The sequence below is a fragment of the Neopsephotus bourkii genome, unplaced genomic scaffold (assembly GCF_033783945.1).
Source record: "Neopsephotus bourkii isolate Nb327-2 ecotype Australia unplaced genomic scaffold, CSIRO-AGI_Nbou_v1 NB_1376, whole genome shotgun sequence".
NCBI lineage: Eukaryota > Metazoa > Chordata > Aves > Psittaciformes > Psittacidae > Neopsephotus > Neopsephotus bourkii.
Window position 1 is genome coordinate 4901916 of NW_026901855.1, and position 26467 is coordinate 4928382.

Genomic DNA, 26467 nt, shown 5'->3' on the forward strand with positions numbered 1-26467 from the left:
CACCTACAGAAATCAAATACACAGCTCTCTCTTTGCAGGTCTTGACTCCAGGCTGGAAAACAGCATGTCTCCACCCTTGAGTTTTCAAGGGGGTCTGTGGGAAAATAGTGTGGAGGAATAAAGGGAAGGCATGGAAATTATTTTGCAAAGCAGCACAATTCTCTCATTACTCAGGAATTAAGAGATGAGATGTAATTTAATTACTACAAATAACTCGCTGCTTAACCTTGAAAAGGCCCTGGTGAGTGATTCTGGGCAAAGTTTTTCCAGTGAATACATTAGCTAATGCAAAGCAAGAGTCACCCATATTTTCGAAGGCCTTTCAGGAACATTCTAAACCCAACAACCAGACCATGTCTCAGAGTACCCCACTTACAAATTATTATGTGAGAGGTAAAGCTGTCATTTAACTGTAGCCATATTACTGAGTCTCCTCACGTGATACTGTTTCCAAACTTAAGTACCAGCTGCAAAGAAGTCATACACCAAACTTGAGAGCCCTTTCCCACTATCCCATTATCCCTGCACAGCACATTACAACTGTTGCAATAACCCTGAGGGCAAAGCCAACAAGTCTGTGATACACCCCAGGCTCTGACCATCACAGCTTTAAGCAGAAGAATTCTGAGGGCAATCTGGAACGTAGGAATGATAAGTGACTGTCATCTTTGTTGTGGGATATTTGAGTCCCTTTATGCTTGAATGCCAAATGTTCTTTTTAAGACTGCTATTTTAGCTCCCTTTACAGTACAGAAGGGATCATCAACACAGAAAGTAGCAAAATACTAGAGCCAGAGGCTAGGAAAAAAAAAAATCTTCTACTACAGATTACAACAGAAATATGCTAGGGGGCACACATATAAAGAAAGATAAAAGTTCCTACCCTCTTTAAATTTCTTGGTCTCAGGCAGTGTGTGACTTGTCTGGAAATGATCTGGTATAAGCAATATGCTTTTTCTGATTTTGAAAGAAACCATAAGTTTAAAAGATATTTACTACTGCCCCTTCCCCCTAAATGATAGGCCAATCCTTTCCTAAAAGCACATACCTTACACTGTGTCCAGAATCTTTACATAAGAAGATATATATATAAAACAAAAATCCCAAACAACTCTTCTATATGCCTCCACAGAGACAGCTCCACAGCCAAAACCTCAACCAAACCATAATGGAAGCACTACTGTATGAATCAGAGTCCTTTTATGCCTGCTGTGTCAGGGGCAGTGTAAATTTGCACCTGCCTCAGCTTTAACTTAGCAATTAGTAATTACTTGGTATATTAAGGGAGGTAGGAGGATTTCCTCTCAAATAAAGCTATTATTAAACAAGAGAAAAAATGAGCACTGAGTGAACTGAGCATGTTATTTCCATGCTCGCAATGTGCCAAACAGACTAGGTTAGGTTTTATGGAGTTTTAGAGTTTTGATTTACAAAGATGTGTTAGTGTTTTCCATTTTCAACTTTGCTAATGATGTTGACGTTTTGCTGTGCAAACCCACATTATCTCAAATCTTTTCTTCTCTCTTGAAAAATCATAATTGGCCCAGCCACCAGCAATATTCAACGTCAGGTCTTTTCCCTGCTTAAATACAAAGTTGACTAGTAACAAGAAGTGCGTGTCCCTCCGCAAGGAACTGCACAGCTTTGTCCGGTCAAACAAAAATAACCTTATAGCACTAGCACCTGAGGATGTCTCATTTGTTCACATGTCTTTCTACTCGCCAAAACCAGCTGAAGGTGGTCAGATCAGGTCCTGGTTACTACAGACAAGTTACTTTTTATTGGTTAGGTGTAAGCTTCACCTTATCTCTTCAGTAAAAAACAAAAAAAAAGCAAAAACCAAAAAACAAACCAACAACACTTTTCTACCCTGAACAAGGCATTCAGTTGCCATGGAGACAGTTCAAACACAGGGGCATTCACTGAAAGACAACCACACAGGAAAGAATGGATTTAACACGTCTGATGAGATTTCCACATTTTCTGGGCTGAAGATTAGGAGAAACTCAAGATAGCTCTGGCAGAACATAAACCAGGAAAGGGACACAGAGCCTGTTTCCATTCAAAGACATAGTATTAGCCCATAGTAAGGAAGACAAGAATAAGTCTAAGGAATTTTCTTTAATGCCTGTCACCTGAAGTCCAGGTTCTTCCTATATGATTTACCAATAATTTTGATTGTGGCTTAGTGTCTGTTTGATGGAGCAATAAGCAAAGCTCTCAAATTTTGCATGCTCAGAAAGCCCCCAAAACTCCAATGGCAGAATCTCACTCCCATTTACTTCCTGTTAACAAAACTGGTGAGGCAGGCTCTTCTGGGAATCTGATCATTTTTTAATTTACCTGTATGGGAGCAGAACTCTTGAGAAAATCAGCCCTTCAACATATGAGGTTTCTTTGGATGTATGGGGTTGCATGTGTGATGGGGAGGAGTAAAGGAAGGTAACATTTGAAAATGTTATGCCCAGAATTAAAAAAAAAAAAAAAACACAAAAAAAAAAAAGAAAGAAAGAAAGAAAAAAGAAAATTAAAGAAAAAAGAAACATTGTCAGGCAGTTTCACAGGAGTCAGTTAAAAATAACAAAATATGTAGTCCTTACAAATAGAGGACCCGCAAGGCAAACAGCAGTACTTCGGTCACTGTACGTGACCACAGGTGTTGATAGTACTGGTTGGTTTTATGCCATGGACTACATACTCAGTAGGTCTTCTCTAGGTTGGCAATGCTTTCTGATGCACTATTTACCCAGGTTTGGGTCAGGATTATGCCAGTTCCACTTTCTCTGACCCTTCCTCCACGTACAGCTCAGCCATGAGCGTGACACCCAGGCAGCACTCAGCACAGCGTTATCAAAACAACACTGAGAAACAGCGTATCAGCAGTTGTCCTCCAACCACCTGCTGCAGAAATGCAGTGAGAGCTGGCCTGTGCCCAAATGTCATGTGAAAGCCCAGCCAGGACTGAACTTGTAATAAGTAGAACTGAATTCCCAGCCTGGCAAGAGATGATCAAATGCAAGGGACTTGTGCAAACTAATATTTTGAAAGAGAGTGGGGAAATACCACTACTCTTGTGCAAGCTTCACAGAAATTCAGCAGTGTCCAGGGTCATCAAGGCCTGCCAGGCAGCAGCCACTTCCAGACTTGTATTAGAGGATCTCTAGTGCAATACCAGTCCAGAGAGCACTGCTCTAACTGTTGGGCCATTGATCATATGACTTCCTGCAGCTGCCCAGTTTTTTGGAAAGAAAAACCAAACTCCCAGAAAAATGCCCACAGATCTGAACGCTGCTTAAACAACAAGGACTACATGTGCTTGTTGCATGAAAGGTAGAGATCCTGAAAGACATAAATGCACAATGAATTGTCCAGGAATAGTGGCAGACCTGGAAGAATTAGTACTGAAACAGAAAGTATCGAGTGTTGCAAGAAACAGATTTATTTTTAAATAACAAAGTCACCCAAAGGAGCGTGTGTGCTTTACTTGCTCTCCTGAGTAATATTGAAGTAGTGGTGAAAAGGAAAAATTCTCATCTTTCATGGGAATAAGGCAGAAAAACTGAGTATTTATTGTAAATGTCAACAGTATCAACCAACACCCTACAAGTAACTTCCAGAGCATAAGAAGATATTCAGCGAGTATTTGCCATACAGTATTCTGTCTGAATTACCATTTTCCTCCAAAAACTTACAGTAGCAACTTTAACACATCTGGGATTTTCTTACTTTAAACAGAGGATAGGCTAGCACAAAGTGCATGCTTGTTTGTATCCCAAACAAAATTTGGATGAGGAAAACCTGGATGATATTTGCAAATGGCTCCTGGATTTGCAAAACACAAAGACAGAATATTGACTACTGATTTTCATACCTGGGATTTTAAAAGTCCTATGACTGCTCTAAACCTTATTTATACATAACTGATATTTTAAATAGATTTTGGACTAGGCAGTGTGGTCTAAGTTTTAAAGCAAAGGGCTGAGAAACAGGAAACTTGGGAGAATTGGGCTGGATGACAGCCTGGATAAATGTATGTGGTTTGTTTGCATGATTTTCAGTTAGTAACAAGGGAGATTGGGTGTCTCAGAAAATTCAGAAAAGGGAAATAAAGCTTTATCCTGTCAGAAAAAAAAAAAAAAACAGAAACTTTCATATGAAGGTAACAAAACTTGTAAATAGTATTATAAAGCAGTCAAGTGTTGCCACTTAAAATGGGAATGGAGAAAGCCCTAGAAAATGTATTGCAAGGGACAATCGTTTGTGCCAGTTTGCAACAGGACATCTAGAGGGGAGGGGTGGACCTGTAACTGCAGAATTGTTGGGACAACATGAAGAAGAGTCAACCAGTGGTCAGCTGAGTGCTCTTATCCTCTCACTGATATCAACCAATGATTCAGAAAAAGCTGAACAAAAATTTTTAATGCATTGCTGAAACAGTCAAAACCATTCTTTAGCTTTTTTCCCAAACTTCTTCCATGTGAGATAGGCTCTAAAGGCATATGAGGTCTAATATGTTTTGTAATTATTATCCTACCTAGGGCAAGTTTAGCTATTGTTTCATGTGTGTCTGTATGCTCAAAGGTCTGATCTTTTGAAGAAAACTTGGAGAGCTGCCCAAGAAGTCAATTTGAAGGCAATTACATTTTGTTTTTTAAGGAGACACTCCAAGGACTCATAAATAAGCCTGCAGGAATAAGACATCCAACAACTTGAGCTGAAGAAAAGACTAACTTGGTACATATTCTACTCTTCCACTGCTGATTCCAAGGCTCACTCTCTTCTTTGATCTTCTCTGACACACACCGCTTTCTTATACTGCAGAACAACACAAGCTCCAAGGGTCTATAGTCAAGAACAAAGCAAGAGAAGTTCTGACAAGTGCTGCAGATAGAGCACATCTGTTTTCTGATTTTTAATTACCTTTTTTCTAAATACTAGTCCTGTGCTTACAGTTTTATCTTCCCAGTTAAAAAAAAAATACACCCCCCTCTCTGCAAACAGAAAAAGGAAAGCCAACTGAAAGTGTGCCAGTTTGCATAATATGTTAAGCATGTAGAATTGAACCAGTCTTCAGTTATACTTCTTGTTTTCCTTGAGTTTGGGTTACCAGACACTTACCTGGCTTTATTTACAATAAGGTGTAATGTAAATGTAAATAAGATGTCCTAGGAATAAGGACATCAAGAAGTTAATGCTCTTTGCTTGAGAAAATTTTGGGTTTAGTCAATAGTCATAATGTTATACCACCTTTTTACTTGAGAAATACAAAGGTCAATCACACAGCTTCACTATATGGAAAATATTATTTGGTCTACCTGACATACACAGAAACTGTTCTAGCACTATAGCACTGAGAAAACCACCTGCCAGACAGCCTTTAATTTTGGGTTCCTCATGGTTGAAGCTACACAGACAGGGTTTGGTCTTACAGGTAAGAGCACTAGCTCCAGAGTCAAACTGGTGCCAGATGCTTAACTTAAATCTGATTCACCAAGTGCCTAAGTTCCAGGTGTCTTCACATGGTAAATTCAAGCCCTTAAATTAAATATAAAAGTTGTTTAGAGGTTCAGCCAAACTCTTTTGCAGCAAACCTTAACAATAAAAATAATTCAGTTGTTTGCATCACACTGAAATTCAACTGTTTAATGCCAGCTTACTAACCAGACTTGTGAGTACTATTGGTTAATCACTAAAATATTGTTGTTTAAGCATTATTGCTTAAACTTAAGACTTTCTTTGGATATACCTTTATCCTTATGAGAAGGGAATGTCAGATGAGTTTCTTCTGAAACATCTTTTACAGTTTAATCATTTTAACTTTCAGGTCATGTATGTGTGCGGGAATGGGGGTGTGCTGGTCCTGGGAGCTCATCTGTCCCTTTGTTCAACAGCCCTGGAAACTCCAGGTGTTTGAGACCTGTCTTCCTTCCCATCCAACCCACTGAGTAAGGAAGAATGTTTTATGTGGACTAGGAAATCTGCTGTCTTTGGATCCTTGATTAGAATATCTTATTAATACTTAATTTGGTGTGGCCAAGGGAAGCAGAGGAACAGCTAGGACATGGCATCTTGACACTGGTGTGGAAGAAGAAAGAAAGTGAAGCAAGTTATTCACATATTTCTACAAGAAATATTTACACATGGAATTCTGGACAGAAAATACCATATCCATACTGCAGCCCACATGTGTCTGTTTGATGCATGTGCTCCAACAAGCACATTGCAGGTACAGCCAGAACATGCTCTTTAGAGGATGCAGACCCTGTATGCACTGTGTTGTTGGCATGTCCTCAGAAATACATGCACAGACTTTCACATTAAACAGACTACCTGTGAGGCAGGCATACAGAATAAGGTGGATTTGAACTGGATGTTCACTCACTGTGTTTCCACTTCACATTACCTCTGTAAGACACATTTAAGCCAGTGGATTCACTAACATGAACATTAGAAGTACACAGGCATATACAGTGAGTCAAGTTATATATCAGATTATGGAAATCATATTCACAGAATAATAGAATCATAGAATAGTTAGGGTTCGAAAGGACCTTAAAATCATCAAGTTCCAACCCCCCTGCCATGGGCAGGGACACCTCACACTAAACCATATCACCCAAGGCCTCATCCAACCTGGCCTTCAACACTGCCAGGTATGGAGCATTCACAGCTTCCCTGGGCAACCCATTCCAATTCCTCACCACCCTCACAGGAAAGGATTTCCTCCTTATATCCTATCTAAACTTCCACTGTTTAAGTTTGAACTCATTACCCCTTGTCCTATCACTACAGTACTCAATGAAGAGTCCCTCCCCAGCACGCCTATAGGTCCAATTCAGATACTGGAAGGCTGCTATGAGGTCTCCATGCAGCCTTCTCTTCTCCAGGCTGAACAGCCCCAACTTTCTCAGCCTATCTTCATATGGGAGGTGCTCCAGTCCCCTGATCATCCTCGTGGCCCTCCTCTGGACTTGTTCCAACATTTCCATGTTCTTCTTATGTTGAGGACACCAGAACTGCATACAATACTCCAAGTGAGGTCTCAGGAGAGCAGAGTAAAGGGGCAGGATCACCTCCTTCGACCTGGTGGTCATGCTCCTTTTGATGCAGCCCAGGATACGGTTGGCTTTCTGGGCTGCAAGCGCATACTGCCAGATCATGTTCATTTGTTCTCACTGACCAGCACCCTGAAGTCCTTCTCTGCAGGGCTGCTCTGAATCCCTTCTCTGCCCAACCTGTAGCTGTGCCTGGGATTGCTCTGACCCAGGTGTAGGACCTTGCACTTGGCATGGTTAAACTTCATGAGGTTGGCATCAGCCCACCTCACAGGTGTCTCAAGGTCCCTCTGGATGGCATTCCTTCCCTCCAGCGTATCAACCGAACCACACAGCTTGGTGTCATCAGCAAACTTGCTGACGGCGCACTCAATCCCACTGTCCATGTCAGCAATGAAGATGTTGAACAAGACTGGTTCCAACACTGATCCCTGAGTGGTCACCGCTCATTACTGGTCTCCAGCTGGACATTGAGCCATTGACCACAACAATTTGCATGTGGCCATCCAGCCAGTTCTTTATCCACCGAGTGGTCCATCTATCAAATTGATGTCTCTCCAATTTAGAGACAAGGATGTCATGTGGGACAGTGTGGAATGCTTTGCACAAGTCCAGGTAGATGACATCAACTGCTTTTCCACTGTCCATCAGTTCTGTAGCCCCATCATAGAAGGCCACCAAATTGGTCAGGCAGGATTTCCCCTTAATGAAGCCATGCTGGCTGTCACCAAGCACCTTGTTGTTTTTCATGTGCCTTAGCATGCCTTCCAGGGGAAGCTGCTCCAAGATTTTGCCAGGCACAGAGGTGAGACTGACTGGTCTGTAATTCCCTGGGTCATCCATTTTCTCCTTCTTGAAAATGGGGGTTATATTTCCCTTTTTCCAGTTGTTGGGAACTTCATCTGACTGCCATGATTTTTGAAATATGATGGCCAGCAGCTTAGCAACTTCATTTGCCAGCTCCTTCAGGACCCGTGGATGGATTTCATCAGGACCCATGGACTTGTGCACATTCACAAGTCTCGAACCAGTTCCTCTGGTCTCGAACCAGTTCCTCTCCTACAGTGGGCCCTAGGTCTTTATTCTCACAGTCCCTGGGTCTGCCTTCCAAGACTTGGGTGGTCTGTTCAGAGCCTTTGCCAATGAAGACCGAGGTAAAAAAGTCATTAAGGACCTCAGCCTTTTCCAAATCCTGTGTAGCTAGTTTTCCTGAGAGCTTCCTGAGGGGACCTATGTTCTCCCTATTCTGTTTTTTTATTTGCTATGAACCTGCAGAATCCCTTCCTGTTATCCTTAATATCCCTAGCCAAGTTTAATTCTAACTGGGCCTTAGCTTTCCTAACCTGATCCCTAGCTTCTCGGACAACATCCCTGTATTCTTCCCAGGCTGCCTGTCTTTTCTTCCACTTTCTATAAGCCTCTTTTTTCATTTGAATTTTGCTCAGCATTTGAATTTTCTTCAGATTAGCTGAAGTTGATTTGTCTGTGATCAAACTCTAACCAACATTCAGTCCCACCATTTATAATGGGATTTGCTCATATCGCTTAAGACCTACTCAGGGTGGCATAGACTATTGTATTAAATACAGCTCTAAGTTTCCTTGATCTAATGTCAAGATTCCACTGCATATTAATAATCAATATTAGAATAAGAAGACACAGAAGAGGTATATTTTCCTTTACAATTTATTGTAATACAATAAAAACAAATCTAGAAAGCACATTTCATGGAGCACCATATTGTAACAAAGTTTTGCTGGCTCTCCTGCAAAGTGTATTTTTGACATTTAAACAACGACACACACATAGTCAGTACACACAGGCACCTATATCCCAGTGATCTTACTAGCAGCCCCAAAGAGACCCCTCTTTCAAATATAGAAACACTAAGGTGCACAGAAGAATGCCAATGTGAGGGCATCTGAACACCAACTGAGTAATTACTCTTTTGTTAGCGATCTTCATAAGCACACAAGCATTCATTGTATTACCCCAGTGTCTCTTCTCTAAAGCCTCCAAATTGGGCACAAAGGTCACTGAATATGGATTCAGCATAGACTGGTGTAGAGTTGAACAAAACTGGCCAATATTCCCTACCCAATACCATTTATTGCTTTGGTTATAGCACTGAATGAAAATCTTTAAAACTCTTAAACCTACACTCCATACCACAAAAAAGCCACTTTCACACATACAGAAACCTACACTCCACATCACAGAAAAGCCACTTTTCCCACACACACCTGAACACATAGCACTGATAGCTTTTTGAGAAGCTTTGTGGGCTTCCCCACCAAGATCACCTTCATAAAAATGACTGCTTTTTTTTTTTTTTTCTTTTCAAAGTGTTCAGACAGTTGTTCAACAATATATTTTATAATATATTTCTTTCTTTTTAATAGACAGTGCATGTTTTCCTGCTGGCTTAAATTTATGTCATTGTCTACACAAGCAAGAGCAAAATGTTATCATTGTTATCTGTACAAAATGTTTTACATTCATTTTATACAGTGCTAAATAATGATGCTAAGCACGGAACAGTGTAGGATAACAGCACACAATAGCTTTTTACCTTGCTCAAAATGCAAAAGTACTGGAAGTTTCCCATACTAATGTTGAGACGCAATATTGGGGTTTCTATGACAGTGGCCTTCCAGAATGCTTTCAGGCAGCTATTTTGTGAGCTATTGCTCAATATGCATGTCATACTGAAGCACCTCGAGTAATATGATTTTAGTGCCCTGAAAAGTGAGAATAACAGACAAAAGCAAATCCAGCCTCACAACAGGCTAGGACAAGAGTTAAGTACAATGCTAGCAAGATACCAAAATTTCTGCCTGGACTCAAACCAACCCACTGTTACTTGGGGTATCTGACATATGGCTATTTCTATCATTAACTGAGGATGGTGTACGAAGTTTAATTTAAAACCTTTTCTATAAAATACTTCGATTTTGTCAACCAAAAAAAAGAAAACGAACAGCTTTTATTTCTATTAGCCACTTAATAAAGATATTTCATCAAAACCCATTTCTCTTTCAAATACTTTTCCTGCTTTTGACCATAAATTTTCTGGAGAAATTTAAAGATTTGCAGAATATATTTCTGCTTGATAATCAGTTGGAATGAGTTATCTTTACGTTTTGGGCATTCATGTTGCCAAGAAAGAAATGAAGTTATTGTGTAATTTTTCTTGTGGAAAATCACCGTGGATTTCCCATTTGCAGAGGGAAATATTATAATTCCTTTATCCTATGTGATGAACAGACAACTATGAATAACACGAAAAAAAAAATGGAAACTCAAAAAGAGAAAATGGACTTGAAAAATACTTTAGATATGCAAAGGGATATTAACTAACTGAATTATTAACTCAGCTCACTCCTCTGAGCTAAAGGTATGTTTCAACAGCTGTGCTAAACATTTGGCTAGCATTTTCCAAACAGTTCAAACTTCAACTGTGTGATGGGGAAAAAAAAAGTATGAAAAAGACTTACTAGTTTAAGTTTTACAAAAACTATGGAGTTGGCATAGATTACTACAGATTAGTAAGTTTTGAGGTGAATAGGATATAACAAAAAAAAATATACTGTGCTCGGTGTATGAATACATATTTTCACTTGGAGTAGCACCTAGATCTTTACTCACCTGAGTAAAAAGACAGTGTAGTGAAACCAGAATGAATTCAGAGACAGGCAAAGAATATAGACCTGCATAAGTATGCGAATTATTGTTTGGCTGAAGAAGCAAACAAAAAATATGTAGTTTTCCATGACCTACAGGAGAAAAATTGAGATCACTCCTATTTATACTGGTTTAGCATATAAGAGCAAGAGATGAGACTGACATTGGAGAGCAGTCAATTTAAATCTAAAAAAACAGAATCTGGTTTTATTTGGGGTTTTTTTGTTCTTAAATATAATGGGTTTTTATTTTGGCATTCTCCACCTCAAGAGCTATTTAGATCTCAAAACTTAGGATCAGCCTCTCACAGGGATGATGAGACACCAACAATGACATTAGACAGAACAAAAAAAAAAGGGCTGAAGCTAATGAAAAATCCAGAAGAAATTATTGCACCTTCCTCTGAAGCATCTGATACAGTCAGAGGTAGGACACTGGATTAAATAAAGCATGTAGTTTAACTATGTTACTGTTTCTCTGATATTAGGTTTAAAAATTTCAGCTGTACAGTCCATTATATAACCTGCAGATATATAATAATCTTCCTTATTGAACAAGTTACAGCAACATTAATGAATGGGAGGACAGAATCATTGTTATTATTGGTCTTAGACACCACTGTGGTGCATGCGTATGCATACACATACATAAATATTTATTCTATATATATGCATACATAAATGCATACATACGTATACTCATGCATACAGACACATACCTTCTGGGAAGTGAGGCTCACTAGAAGGTCTGAAGACTGCTCTGTACACCTTTCTCTGATACATATTACCAACTGGGGAAAGTGTGTGTATATGTTTAACTGTGTGTTGAGGAAAACATGAAAAGGAAGGGAAGCATGAATGTGAAGATGAGAGAAATCCCTGTCATTTGAGATCTGCACTTGAAAACGCATTTCCAAATGTACATTGGCTGAGTTGACCAACAGCCAAACAAGAAGAAATACACAATATTAAAAGGAAATTGTGAGAATGAAAATATTTATGTATGTTTTTTCTGTTCTTCCCTATGCTAGTATTAATATATCACATTCCTGACAACTGGCAGGATAAGAAATTAGAAGAACTATTTGATTTTTGTTACTTAATCCTTTTTATCTGTTTCATGTTTCTGCCCAAATTGAGAGAAAAATTGGATAGTCCATATCCTTACAGGTTTTCATTTATCAACTCTAATGGGTTAGCGCATTGCAAACTTGCCTTTTCACCAGGCTTGATTAAATCATTTTACTTTTAGAAATACCTAAACTTAATGCATACTTTAAGTTGATAGTGTCTCTTTAAATATAATTAATAATTCCTCAGACCCATTTGTACAAAATTCTCCCATGTTTTACACTTATTCACATGAATTCACACTAAAAGTCCTTCCTGTATCTCTGGGAAGGCTTTTGAGAACACGAGTGAAACAGACTCATCTAATAGCAGAACTGCAGCTAATCAGTTCTAAAGCTGCAAACAACTGAACTTCCAAACAAACTAATTTAGCTATAAACTAGTTGTAGGTATCTAAGATAGCAAAAATCAGCGTGACTACAATTAACAATTAAAAGACAGTATAGGTTTCCATTTCAATGAGGTAAAGTTGTGCGTAAGTTCCCCCTTCCCTAAAATACATCTTTAAGGTCATTACCTCAAATAAAAATAAAAGAGAGAAATAAGTTATTTTTTAAAAAGATAAAAATGAAATTACATTTAAACCTATTGCTAGACAGGAGTTCGAGGTGAGTAAAGAAACAAAGAGAAACAGAGAATATTAATAAATGTGTGTTGTCAGCTCTGAGAACTGAGGGTTGGTTGGCATCAGCTGAGCTTTGTCTCGTGATGCATGATTTAGGTGGTTCCCACTGTTCTGTAACAAATAGTCCAGGGTTTTTAGTTTTCGAGTTGTAATTGGCTTGTTTGATGACCTTTGTCTTTTTGGTCCAACTCCATAGATTTTAACATCTTTCTCAACAGGCACAGGCTTGTAGAGTGAGTACAAACATATAGATAGAATTACATAGTTAATATGATATGCAGATGCATCCATAGAGAGTACAAACATCAGCATACAATGTTTCATCTTGATCTCAGTGGACAGTCTGCCTGCAGGATGCACTGAATGGTGGTTCCTGTAGCCTCTGAACAATAAAATCTCTACCGAGAGAGACACGCTCCACTGCATTTCTATGCAAAGTAATTTCAAGCCCCCTGGCTCCTCCCAGGTGACTTGCAGGAGGGTAAAGAAAAGCTTCAGACGAAATGCACAGCATTGCCTTTCAATGGATTGCCTTGCCAACAGCAACACTGCTGGTTACTGCAAGACAGGTCTTTTATCTCACCACTCACAAGCAGCACCTTTTTGCAGACGCCTCTTCACCTCTTCTGTCCTATAGTGGGCGCAGGGGTGAGATTTTTTTTTTTTCATACAATAATGTTTCTGTGTAGTTAGGTTATCATTTTATTTTATTTTCCTAGTTAACATTCATTTGACCTTGTTATCAAATGTGTTCTCCTGCGATCTTCTGAAAGGCCTTATTCAAACCAGCATATGTTTTCTTTTTTTCCCTTTTAAATCATCTTAAAGGGACACATCTATTGACACAGCTTCTGTAGAGACTGGATTTCATCTTTTGCTGAAGTTTTGTTCCAGCCAAAGCCGAACCTCCTGCAGATTGTAGAAAAAGGGGCCTTTGCCTCCCAGGTAGGCAATTTTTTGTCTCTGCACAATGCATACTCTCTCGAATGAAACCCCATAGGCCACATTGGCATTATTGTCCATGCAGTCAGCCACCACTTGGCATTGAGGTGGCAAGGAAAAGTGCTCTAGGAGCTGATGGGCAGCTGCACATCGGTCTTCCTGGTTCCTGTGCTTCTTAACTTCAAATGAAGAGGAAGAGATGCCAGGGGCAGCCCAGCCGTCTGATGGATGAGCCTCATCGATGTAGACCAACAGAAAGTCAGCCACACCAGAGAACTCCTCCACCAGCTTGCTGAAGGCCGACAGCTGGCTTGTGAACGGTGGTCAGGTAGCTGAACCAAAATTGACCACAAGTGGCCTCTCAGAGTTGGCAAAATCCAGAAGGTGGCATTTGGCTCCACACTTGCTACCAACACTCTTCCAGCTGCTACTGCTGCCATCACTGTCCTTGACTATGTGGATTACACTGGAGTTTGGGGCTTCTCCTCCCAACTTTACCTGATGGCAAAACAAATTAAAACATAGCAAATTAGTATAACTTGCTTGTCCAGTATCCTTATGACCACCCTCTTTAAATAAATAGTCACCTGCTCAAAGAGCACACCTAACAACCAGCATGGACACTAGCACTGAGGTATTTCAAATCAGCAAAATCAGAAGCTACAAAAAGCTCATTTACTCCATCTCCCCTCACAGTATAGGGAAATGTGGCATTCCTGACATGTATACTACTTCTTTATTGTTAAAAAATTTGATCCGAGATCTGTCTTTCCTGTTCACTACACACATAATACTGTCCACCCTTATGTATTTGCAGATTCTTGTTTGCTTTCAGATATACTACCTCCAATTTATTCTAACTTCTCTGTGAGACAAGTTGTCTAGACATGACATTTTTCACTGCCATCCTCTGAATTGTCTTCGCTTGGTTCATGCCTTCCTTGAAGAACAGTGTTCAAAACTTCAAAAGAGTTTTTAGTAATTCTCAGAATAATCAAACAATTGCTTCATGTTTCTCACAGGCTACGCATTTTATACATTCCAGATGTTTGCTTTTTACAAAACATCATTACTGTTTTGGAAAAACTGTAGACTGATGACTAGGAGCTTGATAGTAAGAATTGTTTATGGTGCCTAGGTCTTTTTTTCTAGGTCCCTTTTCTGCCTTTCTGTTTGCTCCCCAGCATGGATTTGGGTACCTTATCTGCTCAGGCTGAATTTAGTTCTTTGCACATGGCTTTGTTGAACTGCATTCTACCTTTCAAGCTATTCTTCTGATTTGTTAAAAATTAGTCTGCATTGCATTCCGGATCTTCACAACACATGCAGTGCCTTTCAATTTTGAGAGGCTTACAGATTTCACATATATATTCTCTTCCATCCTGCAGCCAAAGAATAAAAATACTCCAGAGCACCAAACATAAGAAATCTCTGCAAATGCCCACTCAATATATTATTCTATTTCGGCAGTTGACCATCCAAGACTGTGATCTCCAAAGGGTTTTCTAAACACTTGGCAGTAATCTCATTAGGAGTTGAGTGACATGTTTCCTTCTACTGAAATATTTCTCAACAAGATGACTGGAGGGAAAGCAGCAGAAAAGGGGGAAAATGTATATGATGGTTGAAGTAAGATGAAGTGAAAATTAACTGTTCCCAGTTCTAGACCCATATGTAACTCAGGCCAAACAGGCAATTGCAAAAAAAGTAATTTTGCCTGACCTATTTCCCTACCTATAGGCAAAAGACAATATAATAAGCATCTCACAGAAGACACTGCCAGAATGAGGTGGATCCTGCAGAGGGCTCCAAGATCCTTAGCTGATAACTGCTATAGAACCACAAAATATTATAAGACAATTAATTTTAACAAGCTCTGCTACAGCAGTTCCTATGTATCTGTCTTTATCATCATGCTCTAGTACAGTGATGCAATTATCCTTTTGTATTTCCCTCACTCTTTCTATCTCTGTCTCCTGTATTTTATTATGCTTAGAAGTGTTGTTCTGAAAGAAACACATTAGGGCCAAATTTTGAAATCTTTCATATTTTACTTATTTATTTCTGAAGCTACACTCCAATTGATGTCAATAGAATTCAACATTGAATAAGAACTGTGTGAAAATTGAATAAACAACTGATTTTTGGTGTACTTCTATTCTCCATTACATTACAGCGGATCCTGGTGAGTCAGATACAGTAAAAAGCTGAGTTAAAAGCTGAATGCTTTAATGATGTGATTGCTGCTGTGCACAGATCCAGAGGCAAATACGTTGTAGATACTGGATCCTGGATCTCCTGTCTAAGAAACCTGACTACCTGAACAAATCTACAGCTATTAATGCATTATTACTCAGCATTATTTCACCAAAACAGAGATAGAAGCAAGAGTCTTACCAAAGCAAAGTTTTTAAGACACTGCTGTTAAAGCTGCCAGACTTCACAGCTACATGAGACAGCCTCACAGCATGTTAGCACACAATATAAACCTCATTTTGACTCTTTTCTATGGGGTAAATTGGGACACAACTGTGCCTCCATTCTCACTCAGAGATCAGAAAGGAAGAGAGCAACAGAAAGAAACACTGCTGAAGACCTGTAAACATCTCTAGGCCAAGCACATGGCGATCATGCAGGGAAAGTGCAGCTGTGGATGCATCGCAGGCAAGAGAATTAAGTGATGTTCCAAGACACCACATCTGCTTGTGGTATCCCTCTCTGTAAAATCTGCTAGAGCCCAAGTAACAGTTAAAAAAACCCTTAAGCTCATTCGCTTTTGAAAGCAAGTGAGGTTTGAAATGGCTGTTAAGGACCTGCTGTGTGAGTGTGTTGTCTGTTGAACTCATGGAAAGAAAAAAACTGTATCCCAATTTTTTGAGAAGGACCTATGTGGAGAGACGCAAGCTCAGGGACTTAAGCTGTAGCATTTAAGAAGTAGCATTATGCATCTTGCAGCATTTAAGTGCTGCTACAGGCCACCTACACCTTAGCATGTATTAGGTACTCTTCTGTGCAGCTGTTGAAAACCTCATTTCTCTCTGCCATTCTGTGCAGTAAGATAGACAAGGCAAGCGTTAAGTAAGGTAAAGGGCCAGACTTCAGCAAAGAAATAACACAGGTCAAGATCATGTCTCAGCCATATAATCATCCTGAAGGCTGCACTCAATTCATAAGACAGCTACACAATTCAGCATTTTGTGATAAGTTGATAACCACCAAAAAAGGCACATCTCAAGAAACACATCTTCACATCTGCAAAAATACCAGATCCTTCTTTAACTACAGTGTACCTAACTGTTCTTGCAGTACCAAGCAAATGTTTTTTTCAGAGCTAGCTTGCCCAAAATGTGCCTTCTGTGCAAAGCCTGACATGTAAATATCTATGCTGCACACCCCACCCCACGCCACCCCACCACACTCCACACCCCCCCCAGATGAATAATGGACCTCAGTATTTAGAAGTGTGCACTCATCCAGTCAAAGAAAAGTAGTAACATGTACTTTATCTCATAAATCACAATTAAGCAACATACTTTGAATTTCTGATATTTTCTGGCACTTCTCAGAGCAGAAGATATATAAAGGTAAAAAGAATAGGAGCAACTAAAACTTAGCAGTGAACAGAGCTGCTCAGGGAACAAGAAATATCTGAGCAGCTGTTTTCCCTCACTCTTCTGGTTTTCTTTTAACAAAACTGTTATGACTGAAAATACACTAACACTCTTGAACTGAAAAAACACAGTCTGCTTCTTGATCATATTAAGCAGAAAGAGAGGCTACAGACTGTAAGCTCCTCATTATCAGCTCTTCACTTAGGTCTACCAAACATTTCATTCCTAGGTGAGTTTGCAAATCCTGAAGGAACAGATTAGCAAAACTCCCGTCCAATGCCAGCATGGGAATGCCTGTCAAGCACTATTTAACAACGAAATCAAGGATGGCAACAAATTTCGCTGTTCTCCAACAATACAAGTTTGCATTCTTTCTCTTATACTTCCTATTGACTAAAAAGATAGATTTAGGAAATAAAGTGCAAATATACCCCGTGTCACCCTATAGCAGGTCTCTTCATTTCCCAGAGCTGTGAAGCAAGTCTCATGGCCGCAGGTTACCTATCAATTTAATTTTTGTTCCTAGGAGTGCTCATGTTGGATTTTTTTGCCTTAATGAGACTTCCTTGCCAAGCAGGCATTCACAAGGCATTTTCTGCTCTTGTAGAGGAGTAATTAGGTTGGTGCCTTGTTCCATGCCAGTGTCAGTCACTCCAAAAAGCAGTCCTGCCCAGTCATTAATGCTTTGACATAAGCAGAAGCATCTCCACTAATTGGTCTTGATGAAACACTGACGTTCCCAATAGGACTCTTTTTTTCACCATGCTCAGAACCTGATTGACACAGGATGACAGTATCATCCTTGCTGATCATCTACATTGTAGGCCTTGGCTCTGTTCTTTGTTGTCATTTATTGAAAGAAAAATAGCTCTTGGAAAAGAAAATCAATGCAATGAGAAAACAAACAAAAACCTCCATGTATTCAGCCAAACCACTTTTGAAATCTTACACAAAGGCAGGCAAAATATAAAAATTCTGAGAAACAAACAAGCAGAATTCCCCTCACTTGTTAACCAGCATTTCTATGATCACATACTTATGTGCATGAATATTTGGGCATTCACTGCCAGTTTTCTGGAAGAGGTGGAAACCAGGCAGGAGGAAGGCACCCACTCCCAGGCAGCCCACGTGGGACACATAAGGTAGGCCAACCAACTCAGAGAGCCAGCCTGGCCATTGACAAAAGCAAGAACCAGCCTGCCACTAAAGTAGTAATTTGCATCATTTGTGTGAATTTAGTGTTTGTTCAGCAGCCTTGGTACTGCATTTCCTTCTCCAAGCCTACACACAGAGTAAACAGGGAATAAGGTTGCTGATGCTTTAGCACACAGACTGCAAAATGAAGGAGACTTAGGAGCAGGAAAGAAGGTCCTATTTATAAACTACAGGCTAGAAATAGCACATACTGCTAAGTTTATTGTACATTCTCCATGAGGATTGGAAAAGTCCCATGGACAAAACATCACCTTATCATTCACCTTTCCTTTTTTTCTCATTTTGCTTTTATCAGCTTTAGCATAACCCTTCCAGGATCCTGTGCACAGAAATATGGCTTTCAGTCCCTGAATGAGGGACTTTCAAACAGTTTGGCAGATTCACTAGGCTGTGTCAAATCCCTAAAGAAAATACGTGTTGCCAGACAATTAGCAGTCTGTGGTATTAGCCATTTAAATATGGACATCCTGTGCTTGGGACTGGAGTCCAGAGATTTGTAACGAACCAAATTCCTGGAGCTTTTTGCTCCTTTTCAGATTATCTGCTTTTGATATGATTTGATCCCATCCAGCTAAATATAGCCTCTGAGCCTGATATTTCTCAGTGTTTCATCCAAATCATAATCAGACTCTGGCTGGAGAATTACACAAATTATTATTTTTGTTTTCTTTATTTACATAACAGAGATTTGTAGTGGATGAAGATTACAAGAAGCTCTTGTCTGGAGTAGCATATGGGAGAGGGAGCTCTTCATGGGGAGGTGGCAACTTGCTTTAAGAGACTGGAATTGACTGGAGTTCTCCCAGAGTCCAGAGTCTTTTATTCAGGATCAGGTGTGTGAAGCTGATAGAAGGAAGTGGGACGCAAAATAAAAGGACACAGTCCAGATAAAAATAACTAGTCAAATGCTACTCTCTTTACTTAAAAACTGCCAGTCCCAAAATAAGCATGCATGGGAGAAGGAAAATGTAAAAGAGCCTTTTGCTTTGCACTCTGTTAAAAGAAAATGGGTAATTTTAGTTCCTCTGATCAGGAAGCACGCAGCAAGCTTCTTAAGGGTTTATGTTTCCCTTAAGTTGGGAGCATAGCTGGCCTACATTGTGGTCACTGGGCCACTGGCCGCCGCTGTGGACTCTACCTGCAGGTGACAAGAGGTTTTCATGAGTCTGTGTTAGTCAGCACCTGGAGGACATTTGAAGTTAATTTGAATTATTTTATTATTTTTTTTTTAACTCAGCTTTAGCACTGTATGAATGTACAGTGAGCATTTTGTTACAGAGGCAGAACTAGACTGAGCACAAGTATCAGATACAATCCTTTTCATGGGTGGTAGCTGTTAGCAAATTTTCTGTGTCTACCACAGTTGAATAAGGCTTTCACGAGGGTTTAATGAAAAGGGAAGTCTTTTCAGTCAGTTTTTCACACATAGGGGTGAAACTGGAAGACTGCAAAGAGTCAGTGTTGAAGAAGTGGAGTTAGATCCACAAAATGAAACCAGTAGAATGAGACCTTACTGGGGATAGGATTCATCACATTCCTTTTCCAGCCCTTTGTCTGTCTTGAGTCTTTCAACTGTAAACTCCATGGAACAAACTGTCTGCTCCTTGTTTACGATACTGCCTAGTACAATGGGTCCCTGCTCTAGGTTGTTCCTTAGACACTACTATAACAAACATGATTTTATATTAATAATAATGACAGTATTTTAAAATAATGACAATGACAAGCTCAAATCCTGTTGAATTTATGTTCCAAACACAGCAGGAAAGGTTTTAATTGTGGTTTTGTTTTGTTTTTCTCACTTCTTTCAAGACTGTTTTCATTTGCAAATGTCAATGAAAACAATTCTGCTAAAGCTCAACTTTTTCAAATCAATGATTTTTAATAACACACGATATCTAGTTCTAAACCCCAAACTATACCACATGCTCTCTTTCATAAATTCTCTTTATCACTGTGAGATGCAGAGACACTTCATTACCTTGACACACAAATTCAATGCGAATAATTATAGAGGTTATGTCTTTGTTTCAAACCTTAAAGGATTTTCCCAAAAAGCAAAAAGACAGCCAAACAGTGGCTAAAGAATCATGCAATTATATTACTTTCATGTCTAGGTTTGTGATAGTGCTGTGTAGCATGCTCTTAGCATGACAGTTTTCGGACTGTCTTACTTCACATACTGATTTATTTTATGAATAAATTATGTCCCTATCAGGCAGGCATAAGTAACCAAAGGTAACTTAATTGTGCCCTGAAATCTGAGGGAAGTCCCACTGGGTGTTTACTGAACCAGTTTTCTTGCTGTTATATCCAGAGCTGGACCTAAGATGAGAAGTTGGGATCCTGGAAAACCATTCCCTCTATGTTGGGTCTGTCATGCCAGAACTTGCTGCTGGCCTGTTCTAAAGACAGTAAAATGCTTTACAAGTACACACACACCCATCACCATCCATCGCTTGAGATACTGGCATCCTGAGCTCTGTAACATATATTTACACAGGTGTGTATACGTATACATGCTTGTTACCCCCATAGGTGCACCACAACATTCCTAAGCACTCGGCTGCTCCACGGAGATGCCATTACGATCTTCCTCTCAAGGATCTTACACTGAAGAGGAGAAGATAGAAGATTTGCCCAAGAATAACCTTACAGGTCTCCACTGGAGGCCGGGAACAGTAGCTCCACATTACTGAAACACAGCTCTTATCTGGCTGTGGTAAAGCTCCGAGAATGAAGCCTCACCAGTGGGCACTGCTAAAGGGTGCAACCTCTTTTGTACCCATTTAAAAAGCATTTTAAGATGACAATTTCTCACCTTTGGAATCTTAGAAAGCAAACTAATTCCAGTACTAAATAAAGCATGGGACTTAGCAGGTAAAAAAAAATAATAATCTTTTAAAAGTAAATACAGTGGATTTTTAAAGACTTCTCTAGCTTTTTCTCTGTATTTCTGTAAGCACTATCAAACATTAAGTACACATGCTGTGGGCTAAAACAAACACCTCACTGGAATTTGTAAAGATGACCTATATAAATCATGCAGAAGGCGCACTAAAGCCCTCCCAAAAATCTCTGGGTTTTTTTCTGTTATCAATAAGTGTGGTTGAATTCATATCTATTTGTACACATATATATATGTGCATACATATACAGAGAAAAGAGAGGACTGACTCCTGAAAAAGCAGATTATGTATGCTTGTGTGTGTGTATTTTTGCATTTATACACATATACATATATGTATGTACATACAGAGAGAGACAGATACACACACATATATATCTGTATACATACAAACACATATGAACTTGTAAATACCTACACACACATACATACATGACTTGCTCTTCAGGAAGCAATCCACTCACTTCTGTAGATAAACAGAACACAAATATACATTAGAAAAATAACATTAAAATATAACAGTTTCACTCCTTCAATTACACGAAGTTAAAGAAACTTCATTACTAGCTCTAATTATCACTATTAAGACAATTAATCTGGTCTTAAAGACTCCCTCATTGTAATGTAAGACACACTTGCCTCTTGGAAAAGAATAGGATGAGGATGTTCTATAAATCAGAAATCTGGTACAGTGCAGACAATGTCAACACTGAGTGTGACAGATACTGAACTAAGAGCTAAGGAAGTAAAAATGTATTAATCATTGATAAAATTTACATGAGAAAATAAAAAATTAACAAAAGATAAATCATGTTGACTCTATTGGGACTGTAAAATGTGGATAAAATAAATCATGTATAACGTTCCAATAAAAAAGAATACTGAATATATACAGTACAACAAACTCTGCATTGCTTCCCCACTGAGGTTTTTAAAATCTTCAATTGTTGCTAGGTAATCTTGCCTATTAAAAATCTGCAAAAAAAAAAGTCATGTGCAATAATACAATTAAAGAAAAAGTCATGTGAAGTAATTTGGTTATTATTAAGATAACAACAACATGAAGAGCAAAAATGAGTTGAAATTTGGGTAACATATTCAAAAGGTTTTCTAGGAGAGAAAATGCATCAGAATAGCTATTTTCAAATACACTCTATTCTAAGATCATATCTTTTACACACTAGTCTTGAAACAAAATAAATTCTAGGACAGGCTGTGTGCTTTCCAGGCAGAACTCCTTTCTTGTAATAAATTTACTTTATTCCATAATCTAGTATCTACCCACTGGGTTTTTCTGGAATGGCTTCCAGTAATTTTTAATGTGAATGGAAATTTTACATCAAGTACTTTTGTGAAAGATATTCTGAAATGTACTGGAAAGAGTTCTGTGTAAGCGACACAAAACATGGTAGAAGCAAGCATAGTTAATGCTTTAATCCAGTCCTCTATTAACTCGCAGTATAGCTTTGGTTTATCTCAGACATCTGCAATTCTGCTATTCTACCTGAAAAATTATTATTATCTTACAAATACTCCTCAATGGAATGAGCTTAAGCACCTGCTTAAGTACTTTGCTAATACCTGGCTTCAGCTAGCAAATTGAAGCACTAAGCAATCACAGTTGTGGTATAGACTGCATTTTGCCATGCACATTAGCACCCTGATTTCCTAATATTTTCATTTCCTACCCTCATTAATTGCCTAAGATTAAGATATCACAACCAGGCAGTCCTACTTAGGATTTAGAAAAAGATGATTTTAGGGAAAAGATGCTTTGTGGGACAGTCTTTAACATATTGCACTATTTCTCATGCCTTTTAAACATGCCAAAACAAGGTATTTTTCAATTTTTTTCAGCTCTACCAGTATAGCTTTGCAGGTGAAACTTTTCTTCCTTTCTCCTCCTTACAGAAGCAGCAGAAAGTTTTTTTGCTGTTGTGGAGGTGATGACTTTTCTTCTCTTAATATTGCTCCTCAGTTTATTGTGTCTCCTTTATAATTTGATTTTTGCATTTACCCACCTTTCTGTGACAATCAAAGGTTTCCAATGATACTCTGTCTCTACAGCCCATAATTGTATTAAGAAATTCTATTCTATTAAGAGTCTTTCCATGAAGTGTTGGTCAATTAGTTTCATCTTAAGGATAGCCAGAATGAATGGAATTTTTCCCCTTTTTGGAAGAAGGTGATATGGTTATGTTGGTTATGTTTATATGCATTTTTCTTCTGAGTTCATTGAGACCCAGAACTCATTCTAGGGACCTTAAACCCTGATTGCCCTGAACAACCTAAGTTATTTAATGGTGATAAGGCAGAGTTTTTAACTACCAAAGTTCAAGGTATGAGTTTGAATGCCAAGACCAAAAATAGCATAGTCACCCTCCTGTACCTGTAATTTCCATGGCTGAAATCAAGAGTAATGGAAGAAAAGGCAAAGTATGACTTTGGACAGTGTTGAAAGGCATGCAGCAGCTTTATTTTAAATCATTTTGTGTTATTTAAGCAAAATGAGATTGAAAATATCTCATAGATATAAGGTTCCTTACAGCTCCACACCTTCTCCAGAACCTGACCCACATAGAATCATAGAATAGTTAGGGTTGGAAAGGACTTCAAGATCATCAAGTTCCAACACCCCTGTCATGGGCAGGTTGCAAATGTGGAAACTGGAAGCTTGGCTGTTTCAGAGCCATGATACCAACTTGCACTGGAGCTTTGACAAAGTCGTGTGTTAACTGTCCTGCCATGCCTCATCTGTGAAAGGGGAGCAAGTGTGTTCACCGTGCCATTTAACAAGGCCACTGTAAAATTTACTTACTTAATGTCTGTGAAGAGACTAAAAAAAGAAACTGGAAGGGCCAGGAGAATAGTAAGCTTCATTCAGCATTACTTTATTTGAGTAGCCAGCTGGCTGCTTCCTAGGGTAGCAGTGAGAGGTTGACCCATTTGGCAAAAGTATGTTACTTACATTTGTCTTACACTGAAAATTAATGTCCCCATGGGTTGGATTTCAGGCTAAGCAGCTTGTATTACCTATCACAAAGCCAGCTATCACCAACACCACCAGCTCTTAACATCTCTAGGTAAAGAGCAAATACAAAAGCCATTGAAGGGGAGTGAAAGAGGACTGGGGGAAGGTAATATAAAATGAAATATTTCATGACACAGAGCTATCATCTGGGTAGATCCTCTGTGACCTCATACATCATAGAGTATGTTCAAACAGGTAGTCTAAATAAGACAATACATTAACAGACTAAACACTGTTTTGGAAGCTGCAAAGCTCTGAAATTGGTACTTTTACTTACTGAGTAGCCTGTGCAAGAAATTTCATCTTTTGGAGTCCACCTTTTCAATCTCTAAATGGGAACTATACCTACCTTATGAGACCTGAGGAGTACCATGGGGTAATGTCTGTACAAAACTTAAAAGAAAAAAAAAAAGTACCAGTTGTATAACTGCTATTCGCTTTATCAGCTTAAATCACCAGGCAGCTGTCTCTCGGCTAGTGAAGTTCATTTTTAATCTCTGACATGCCTGTCTGTCACTGCTTCATGAAGAAAAAAGGCTGTTTCACTTCATGCCCAATTTTACTATTACTTGGATGCTTTCTCCAATATAAAAATTAACATATGAGCAACAGAAAATGCCAGTGTAATGACAAAGGTTCATTTTTATCTTTTACTCTAATTGAAACAATTCTGTCTGTTACATGGATGACATCCACCTATATAGAGCTCTAACTGAAGATGCAGTCTTTCTATAATCTCTGAGGATATCACATGGCAAAAAATTTTAAACAACAAAACAGTTGTGAAAACATCTAGAGTACTTTACAGTTGTTCTTATATGAAGATCCTGAAGTACTTTATAAACATGAAAATCATTATTCTTACTGGTGGGGAAACTGAGGCATGGCTAAAATAAGTAGCATGGCTATGGCTGCACAGAGAGCTTGTGGCAGAATGGAGAGGCAGCAGCTCCTGGATCTGGTGATCCCTTAGTCCCCGACTTAAAATTACTGCTCCTTTCAGCTTGTGTGTCTCACATCAAATAGGAGGTAGCCTTTAATGCACAGAGACATTTCTTTCCTCCTCTGTTGACAAAGTGGATGTTTATGACAGCTCACCCACCCCAGCCTGCCAGTCCCCATCCCCGTGTACCCACCTGCTTGTAGGCATCCAGGAGGAAACTGTTCCAGACGCAGCGCAGCCCCTCCGAGGTCAGCATCCTCCGCCACTCACCGCGCCCAGATTTGGACCGGCTCAGGAATAGCACCATGTGCTTCAGGAGAATCACAGAGTCATAGAGAGCAAGGAAGAGGCAATTGGAGAAAAAGACCGGCAAGATCTGAAGCGTGATCAACAAATCCACACTTAGCAGACCCATCTTCCTTGCTGCTTCTTTTCAGCTGGATACCTTCAGCTCCCTTTTTTGCTCTGTACTCTCATTTAAAAAAGTAAAGTAAAAAACATTTCTAAAGCCTTATTACCACTCTCTCAGCTTCCCTTTTTAAAATGAGCAGAGATAGTTAAATATGAGCAGGCTGGTTAAAACCATAACTGCACGATAGTCATTCAACTCGGAGCTGCTTATTTTTCAGAAACTAAGATGTTAACAAAAATTCTTCCCTTAACCAGGAGACCTGATTTTGTTGAAGAGAGAGGCAGCTGTGTTTCCAGTTCCCTGCAGTCACAAAATTTAAGCTGAGACTGTTAATTGTTAACTTCCCTGCACTATCCCATTGTTTCTCAGTTGTCTAAGCACCAAACAGAGCTCTCAATTCTGTCAGTAAAGCTAGCTACCAGGTGCAACAATACATAAATAAAAAAAAAAAAAAAGAAAAGGTTTATGTACATAAACTTTCTGTTCCTCCCTCCCTTCCTCCCTCCTTCTCTCTCTCCCTCCCCCCCACCCCCCCGCCTCTCTGTATTCCTGCCTTCCTCCTCTCGTCCTCCTCTCTTTTGCTATCTGCCTATGGTGTAAAGTGCTTTCCCCTCTGGAGTTCTAACTTGCTTCCCTGAAGCCTTTTATACATTCCCTAGCTAATTGCTGCAATAGAGAAATGAAACCCTAATCTCAGTAAAGATCTTGACGTCAATGTAAAAGAGGGCTTTACTTTGGCCAGGACTGCAGTGAATAGAAAAATGAAATTCTCAAAACTTTTTTTTTTTTTTTCTTAAGAGAGAAGAAAAAAAGAGAGACAGCAAGGGTGGAACTTTGCTTTGCTTTGAAAAGGAAAAAGAAAAAAACCAATATGCTTCTGACTGCTCTTATGAAATGCTTTCAAATTTTGG

General features: G+C 39.2%; 1 protein-coding gene and 1 long non-coding RNA gene across 4 annotated transcripts; both read right to left on the reverse strand.

Annotated features, from left to right (window-relative positions):
- Positions 1 to 3522: 3522 nt before the first annotated feature.
- LOC133219892 (uncharacterized) lies at positions 3523 to 12912 on the reverse strand. 2 transcript variants are annotated; one of them, XR_009727559.1, is made up of 3 exons: positions 12447 to 12912; positions 10704 to 10765; positions 3523 to 4842 (listed from the first exon to the last, which is right to left on the reverse strand). It is a non-coding gene; the product is annotated as an uncharacterized LOC133219892 (long non-coding RNA). The 2 variants fall into 2 exon arrangements; XR_009727558.1 differs by lacking the exon at positions 3523 to 4842 and having other exon boundaries at positions 8724 to 10765.
- A 377-nt stretch (positions 12913 to 13289) lies between these two features.
- Positions 13290 to 26042, reverse strand: DIO2 (iodothyronine deiodinase 2). 2 transcript variants are annotated; one of them, XM_061367541.1, is made up of 2 exons: positions 25338 to 26042; positions 13290 to 13934 (listed from the first exon to the last, which is right to left on the reverse strand). In XM_061367541.1, the coding sequence occupies exons 1-2, from the start codon at positions 25557 to 25559 to the stop codon at positions 13362 to 13364; spliced, it is 795 nt and encodes a 264-aa protein (XP_061223525.1). In that variant the 5' UTR covers positions 25560 to 26042; the 3' UTR covers positions 13290 to 13361. The 2 variants fall into 2 exon arrangements, with proteins under 2 accessions (XP_061223525.1, XP_061223524.1); XM_061367540.1 differs by having other exon boundaries at positions 25338 to 26040.
- Positions 26043 to 26467: the final 425 nt, after the last annotated feature.